The 8445-nt window shown below is 45.5% G+C and overlaps 1 protein-coding gene across 1 annotated transcript in view; it reads right to left on the reverse strand.

Moving 5' to 3' along the window:
- Nucleotides 1-6103: 6103 nt before the first annotated feature.
- The window catches only part of gpr176 (G protein-coupled receptor 176), a gene marked incomplete at both ends in the record, with an annotated part of 8436 nt that continues 6094 nt past the window's right edge, over nucleotides 6104-8445 (reverse strand). The window contains one exon of the mRNA XM_080854649.1: nucleotides 6104-7400. Coding sequence (XP_080710775.1) covers nucleotides 6104-7400 — 1297 coding nt within the window. The remainder of the gene's footprint in view (nucleotides 7401-8445) is intronic.

Raw genomic sequence — 8445 nt, forward strand, 5'->3', positions numbered from 1 at the left:
TGGGCGGGGGGAGGGGGGGGGGGGGGGGGTGCAAGATAGCTCGTTATCAAGCATCTGGAGTCTGCAATCACATCCGTTTATAAAAAAAAATAAAAACACCTTCAATTAAGTCAACTGTAATGCATGGCTCAGGCTTTGAAGCATATGGGTTATCTGTTGCCAAGCAACCCCACTAATTAAATAATCATTTCCAGACCTGAGGAACAAACTAAGCCTCTAAAATGCTCGTCTCTGTCTTTCCACACATTCACTCTTGAAGCTCAGTCAGGGTAAATGTGCAATTACACCACGCTGGTTACTTTAAGGCAGCAAGAGCGTGTTCAACCTTCAACTGGTGCCACTGCTAGATGGAAAAGCAGAAAGAGCCGGTGATTGAACAGCCTACCCCCCATTGTTTACTGTGAGGAAATCAATGAGTCCACATGCATACAGAGCACAGAGGAAGTGGTGGTAGTTCCTACTGATTTTATCTACGATAAAAATATCAGTACTCACTGTCACCGAAAAAGGTACAGACACAACCGGACATTGCGTATATTATATGCCTTTATATATTACTAAAGACAAAATGTGGATAGAAGAAAATAGCACCATCTTTTGGCAGAGCTGACCCAATGGTAAGGGTTGAGGTCATCTGTCAGATATATATTTAAGGAATATTCCCTATATAGTACATACAGCGGGTAAAATAAGTATTATATTTCCAAAGGTGCTATTGACATGAAATGTTCACCAGATGTTGGCAACAACCCAGGTAATCCATATACACAAAGAACCCAAATTAAAGTTCAGAAATAAAGTTATGTCTAATAATTAAAAATTCCTTACTGATATTTGTTCAATACTTTGTACAGAAGCCTTTATAGGTAATGACAGCTTCAAGACGCTTCCTGTAGGGAGAAACTAGTCGTATGCATTTTGGCCCATTTTTCCACACAGACTGTCTCAAATCTTGAAAGATCCATGGGCCTCTTCTATGATCTGTGATCTTCAGTTATTTTCATAGATTTTCAATCGGATTCAAGTCAGGTGATTGGCTGGGCCATTCTAGCAGCTTTATTTTCTTTCTCTGAAACCAATTGAGAGTTTCCATTGGCTGTTTATTGTCTTGCTGAAATGTCCACCCTCGTTCCATCTTCATCATCCTGGTAGATGGCAGCAGATTTTTATCAAGAATATCTTGGTACATTTTTCCATTCATCCTTCCTTCAATTGGATGAAGTTTGCCTGTACCGTATGCTGAAAAGCAGCCCCACGCCATGCTGTTCCCACCTCCAAACTTCACTGTTGGGATGATGTGCAGTGCCATTTGTCCTCCAAAAATGGTGTGCATTATGGCATCCAAAGAGTTAAAATTTCCTCTCATCTGACGAGACTATATTCTCCCAGTATTTCCAAGGCTTGTCCAAATGTCTTGCTGCAAACTGTAAACGAGCTTCAACATGTTTTTTAGCAATTGGGTCTTAAGTGGTGAGCGTGCATACAGGACATGGCGGTTGAGTGCATTACTTATTGTTTTATTTTAAACAACTGTACTTGCAAATTTCAGGTCTTTCTGAAGCTCTCCACAGTGGTCCTTGGCTCTTGGACAACTCTTCTGATAATTCTTTTCACTCCTCTGTCAGGAATCTTGCGAGGAGCATCTGGTCGCCAGTTTATGGTGAAATTATGTTCTTTCCACTTCCATCTTATGGCCCAAAAAGTGCTCACTGGAATATTCAGAAGTTTAGAAATGTTACTAATGCCATCAGTATGTTTTGCAACCATAAGGTTGCAATGGTCTTGAGAGAGCTCTTTGCTTTTACCCATCATGAGATGTTTCTTGTGTGACACCTTGGTAATGAGACACCTTTTTATTGGCCATTAGTTGGGATATTAATTTAGACTGACAAGGGGCTGGATAGCTTTCTAATTACTGATAGATTTCAGCTGTTTTATTGGCATTCCATGCCTTTTTGCACCTCCCTTTCTTCATGTGTTCAATACTTTTTCAATGTGTTATTTCACATTAATGCACATAACTTTAAATCTGAATTTCTGAATCTTTGTATGTATTACTTGGGTTGTTACCAACATCTGGTAAAAATGTCATGTCAATAGCACTTTTGGAAATATATTTTCTGAGAAAAATGGTGACGTGTTCAACACTTATTTCACCCGCTGTATATACAGTTTGCCCTTTTGCTCACTAAACCCCACTCTATGTTTCAGGAAATCCCGCTAATCGCAAGGCGGCCAGAACGTTTCAATCTGATTTCAACATGACGCCAATGCAAAACTTAAAGGGGTGTCAGAGCCTGATTAGCCATTTTGTAGACATGGTCCAAAAGCTAAGCCTAGTTAAAAAATCTCTGGCTAATTCCTGGAATGTAAAGTAGGTTAGCAAGTAATGGCTTGGAGGATGTATCTCTCTGTCTGGTTGCTGACGAAATGCAGTTTGCAGTGAGTGAAAGCAATAACGGTAAAGTTTGTGATGTTTGTCTTTGACAAAAATCACACCAATAGTAATTAGAGATGTAGGTGGGCAATTCATTTCACCAAGGGGCCACATGAAATTGTGGAGGGCCGGATCAATAAGCTGAAATCAATTCAGCATGAAAAATTAGAATGTTTTTGCAGTATTAAAGGTTTGCCTAGACAACCAATACACATGGCACACACACACACACGAGAGCAAGCTTGCGAAGCAATAGTATAAGTATACAGTGTCCGTGGGCCGGTAAGGGACGGCCAAGGGGCCGCAAATGGCCCTGGGGCCGCTCTTGGCCCAGGTTTGGTGTAGATGAAGACAAGGGTTTCCTACAATAGTGTGAGCTGTTACATCTCATGGGTCTCAGCTAAGTCCACTTTCTCTGCTGCCACACAAAATAAGATTAATTAGTCATTAAAGTGTTTCTTTCTTAGTTCTTCTCCGTCTCTTTTCTTTATTAACTTCTGTCACTCTTTATTTCTTCCATTCTTCATGACAGCACAGGGGGGAGTTAGTTTAGCTGAATGTCACTTTAAAGTAATTAGTCGAGGATGTATGTGCAAATCGCACGTTGGCCCTGGCTTGTTGCTATGGGAAACGTGTCCCATTAATGCTCTTGACATTCTCTGATGGCTGAGATAAAACCCCGGCCCTCACGATAAATTGCTTGTTATGCTGCAAAGGGATAACATTACAGAGCTTAGTGTCCAATTACCCCACTAGCCTCGCTAAGCAAAACCGCCAATATGTCTAGATATTCAGCGTCCTGCCCCTACAGGAAAGGCAGGTGATAACTCGACCAGTGTCACCACAGAAACAAATGAGCACTGAGGGTCCCATTGGTGCCAACGTCAGACGTGACCTCCCAGTCATCTGGAGACAGCCCAGATGAGTGATGGTCAGAGAGGCACCGTTGAGACATTAGCTATCAAAGCCCTCTCTCTGCCATGCATCAAGGCTCATTGAGGGGTTGACTTCATGGCAAAAAAGAAACTGCATAGTTTTTACATACAATTTTTTTTTTTTAACTAAATTAACCTGGGAAGGGTTGGCATGTAATGCATTTGTTTGTATGACAGCAGGATATTTTTAAGATGACAGGATCGTGCAGTATTTGCATGCAAAGACCATCCTGGTCAATGCTTTTGTACAAAAGTAGATAGGCTACAGGCATCAATACGTCTATTTTTGACAACAGGATATTTAAAAACCTGAAAGCACAAAAACATTGCGTGCTATAGAGTTGTTTATGCTTAGATCCGGATGCAGAAACAACGACGGTGGATACAAGAGATGGATTGATGCTTCTATTTCCGAGACAGCCTGTCTGATGGCGGGTGTCTAAGCAGCTAAACAAATATTTGAATTCGGACAGCCTTCTCTTCACGCCCGTGTGAGCGCAAACACTAAAGGTTATAGGCCCTACTGTCCTTCAGCCTGCACACTTGTCATGTTCGGCACTTTCTAACACGACTGAAGTATGTCTGTCTCCTTGTTTTAATGCACCTGTAACGAAACCTCACAGGATAATTGGCACTAAAACGTTGTTTGCGACTGATGAATACGAGCTCATTAACAACTCCAATGCAGACGCCATTGTTCGTTAAATTCAACTAACTAGAACATCCCGACGATTTAGATTTAAAAGTTGAATTGATGAATTAGAGTCATTATAATAGCAGGCTCTAAACAGGACCGGGCAGAATATATAGCCTACGGCCCAAATGTGGAGGGGGTTTATCACCGTGAGTGGATGTGACCAGCAGGGGGGAGGTATTTCAGTGTTGCAGTATCGCTTGAGTGTTGGCTATTTCAGAGGAGAATCCCAGGCCTAGGGGAGATGAGACGGTTCTCTGATGTGTGCATCTCTGCGGCTACATCTCTCTCTCCTCCATCAATGTGCTGTGAATTTCAAACAGGACTCTGAGAAACAGACAAACTGACAAAAACAGACATTCCAATCCTGATTTAAAAAAAGACCCAGATGATTCTTCTGGAATAGTATCACTACATGATAGTCACAGATGTATTAATAAGGAACAGAATCTGTTTCAGAACATTGTTTCTGAATTGAATTGTGATCAGTGGCATAACCTACTTATGTTGGGCCATTGAGCAACGTATAAAGGGAATAAATACAGTTTTACATATACTAGAAGTTAATTATATACTAGTAAGTGTTGTTAGATTTTGTGTTTATGCCTCAATGATCCATCCTGCTATGCTGGAGGGATCCTCTGTCTTTAGTAACACCCTTGATTATGATGCTGAGAGAATTCAATGCACAGAATGTAGAACTACTTGTAAATCATTTAGAATTACCAATGTATATAAATTATTCTATATACAGTATATAACCTTGCCTTGAGAGAGGGGAAAGTACTAATATTTTCAACTGTATTTTTCTGTGCTATGCGACATTGAAATCAGTTCTTTCAATGTTTAGTTCTTGTTTGTGTGTGTGTGTGTGTGTGTGTGTGTGTGTGTGTGTGTGTGTGTGTGTGTGTGTGTGTGTGTGTGTGTGGCATGTACAGCAGCAGAACCCCTGATTTACCTTATTTTAACTCCATACAGCTGTAACTATCTCATAAAAGAGCCAAGAGCTCACATAACTTACAACTGGAATAAAAATATTTATTTTTATATTCTCATCCATGTTCACAGACTGTTGGATATGATTACAACTGAGCCACCCAAGGAAAAGGTTGAAACCTATGGTAAAAACAAAAACGCATATGCTAAGCTTCTCTTTCTGCATAGCCAGGTCCATTTAAGGCTCAAGGTGTTCAAATATATCAATATGTCAACAACAGTAGAAATCAATTTTTCTCAACGTCTTCCACCCTGAAACGTCCTTGGATCTACTGCAAATTACGATTCAGACAGATGCTGAAAGAGGCTACAAGTAGATATGGTAATGTTGACCTTTGAAAAAAATAAAAATGGTTTCAGATGATTGTAGGATGAAATAATTTGTTGTCTGATTATGTCCTAGAACACAACTCTGATTACTGAGCATTTTCTGAACTTGAAATAAAATCAAAATGCAAACTTCCATGCAAGTCATGTAAACAAAATAGGCATTTGGTCAGTGTCAGGGGATCAGCTGGGTCATATTGATCTCATTCATTTGAACCGTGCAAAACAACATGTTCCAAAATCATTAGTCATCTGGCTAGCAGCAGAAATCAATCCACTTCACAGGGTGAAAAAAATACATGTAAAAAGGGAGTTCTTAAGGGGGGAAAACAGCGCAAAGATCGAGATGTGAGAGAATATCTTCCTTCAGATATCAAAAAACAGAAGCCTGTTTCAACAACTGTGACTTTGGCACACAGCGCAGTCAGTCTATATGTCTTTATCCCTGTTATGGTCTCAGTCCACTGTTTCAGTGCTGCTGACTTGCTGCTGTTCCTGGAGGATCCTGGAGGAAGGACGATCCGGGATGGGTTAAAAGCAAAGCGTGAATTCACAGCGACCTCAGGCCTGCGTGCGTGTGTGTGTGTGTGTGTGTGTGTGTGTGTGTGTGTCCTGGATCGCCTATCATATATAACACGTGTGTGTTGCAGTGAATCGCTTGTGCAATAAAAAACTGACTTGAAAGTGCCTTGCTTATGTCTTTCCGCCCCCCCATCAGGGGTCCACGGTGGGGAAGGTGCTGACTTTGTTGTTGCGGCTGATGCGGCGTTCCGGTCGCGGCCGCGGCTGCTTGGTCTGGATGAGTTCTTCCGGCGTGTTCCCCAGCGGGGGCAGGAGCCGGCGCTTGCTGTTCCGGGTCTCGGGCAGCCACTGTGGCGGTAGCTCGAACGGGCCGAACCCAAACTGAGAGGCCTCCTCTGGGTCTGTGGGGGTGGCGGGGGCCACCTGGGAGGAGGAGTAGGCGGCGCAGGCGGCGCCGTGGACCGGGGAGGATTTGGGCAGAGACAGGCCCTCCTTCTGCCCCTGCTGGTGCTGCTGCTGCTGGTACTGCTGCTGCTGCTGCTGGGTTGGGTCCGGTCCAACAGAACCGGCACCTCTCCCCAAACCAGCTGCAGCCTCTCTGTCCTCTCTGTGCTGGGATCTGGGGTCTGCCCCCCCCACAGACGGGATCTCGTGCCTCCCGTTCTCCTCCCCCCCCTCTCTGTCCTCCTCTTCCTCCTCCTCCTCCTCCTCTCTGGGCCTGAAGATCTGCTGCTGGCCGATGTTGAACATCTCCAGCAGCTGGCTACCCGAGCGAGCGGCCGCCTCTCCGCCCAATACTCCACCTCCACCCCCACCCCCGCCCACCTCTCCCCCCAGGCCGTTGGCGGTCACGGCATTGCGTCGGCTGCAGCGTCGGTGCGCCCGTACCAGCAGGTCGGCAAGGCAGCGGCGTGCGGAGCGGTTGACGGTGAGGAAGAACAGCGGGTTGGTGAGCAGCGAAAGCTTGGGCAGCCAGGCGGCGGTGAGACGCAGCACGGCGGGCACCGCCACGGCGACGCCCTTGGCCCCCATGCCCAGCACCAGCGCCTGGTAGACCACCAGCGCGGCGTAGGGGGCGCTGCAGAGCGTGAAAGCCAGCACGGCGGCCAGCAGCGTGGAGTGCAGTTCGGCCTCGCGCTGCGACACGTACGGGATGGAGATGCAGTTCTGCGGGGTGCGCAGCGCCGCGATGATCACCTTGTTCTTCTGGCTGGTGCTCAGGGCACGCCGCATCAGGACCATGGCCAGGAACACGGCCGCCAGCGGCACAATCACCGTGGTGACGTTGTACGCCACCACGTACACCAGGTGGCCCAGCGGGTTGCTCGGGTTGGCCAGGCAGGACGACGTGGCGTAGATGTCGGTCACGTTGGTAACGACCAGCACGGGCACGCTCGCCACCACGGCGTGCACCCAGATATAGATGACCAGGTCTCGGGACTTGGCATCAGATATCTTCCTCTCCAGAGGGTAAAGCACAGAGTAGTACCTGAAGAAAAGAACAAAAATCATAGCAACTGAGTATCAATGCATTTTACTCTGGCCACCATTCACAGTAAGCAGAACAATGCCCCCCCCCCCCTGCTGTCCTGGGTTACTGTCTGAACTAGTGGGCAGCATCCGTTAACCAGCAACTGTCAATGTCAAGACACAGTTGGAGCAGTGTGCTATGCTGTGTGTTATCGACTGTGTCTGTGTCTGTGTCTGTGTGAGGGTCTCTTTGGAAACCCACAGTGAATGAAAAACAGCTTGCTGAATAAATAAATAAATAAATATATGAATGTGGCAAAGTGAATATTCAAAGTGAAATGTGGTTCACAGCATGATGTCTTTTCCTCAATGTTTCTTCCCTGTCTCCACACAAAAAAATCACCACAAGATAAATAGATTGAGAGGTGTGAACGGTAGAACTGAGGCAGAAACGTGGGGGGGCTGGGGGGAGACTCTTCCCAGGCCCCACCATAAAATAAATTATTCAATGAATTGATGAAGGGGTTGTAGCAGCCCACGTTGCTATGGAAGCAGGGTCCTTAGAGATGGTAACTGGGGTAGGGAAGGGAGGCAAAGAGAGGCCAGGAAAGGGATTCCTCTCTGGAGGTTGCCATTGGATGCTCGCCGTAATGGACAGCTGGACGCGACCGCTCAAGCTCCACCAGTTGAATAGTCGATATGTCCTCAGCACGTCCTGCAGGGCCGCAATGGGATCAGAGGAAGTGGTGGGGGGTGGGGACAACCGCCATGGGAGATGCCTACAGATAAGACTTTGATTGGGTTTTCATATATTCTAAATGAAGCTAGCAGTCATCAATTAATGCTGTGTATTTCAACATAATATTTATTTATTTTCTCTTCCGTTCATCAGCCATACTGTTAATACTTGATGAGCACACTACAGACAGTATTCCGCCTATCAGTCACGTGCCTAGGCCAAGGTAGGGTCGTTGCACATATGAGGGGGCGTTCAGGAGAACACTGAGGGGGTGTAATTCTTTTAGCTGTAGGGTTTTACCTTCAGCCGCTATTGCAGACTCCAA

The sequence above is a fragment of the Sprattus sprattus genome (assembly GCF_963457725.1).
Source record: "Sprattus sprattus genome assembly, chromosome: 16".
Taxonomy (NCBI): domain Eukaryota; kingdom Metazoa; phylum Chordata; class Actinopteri; order Clupeiformes; family Clupeidae; genus Sprattus; species Sprattus sprattus.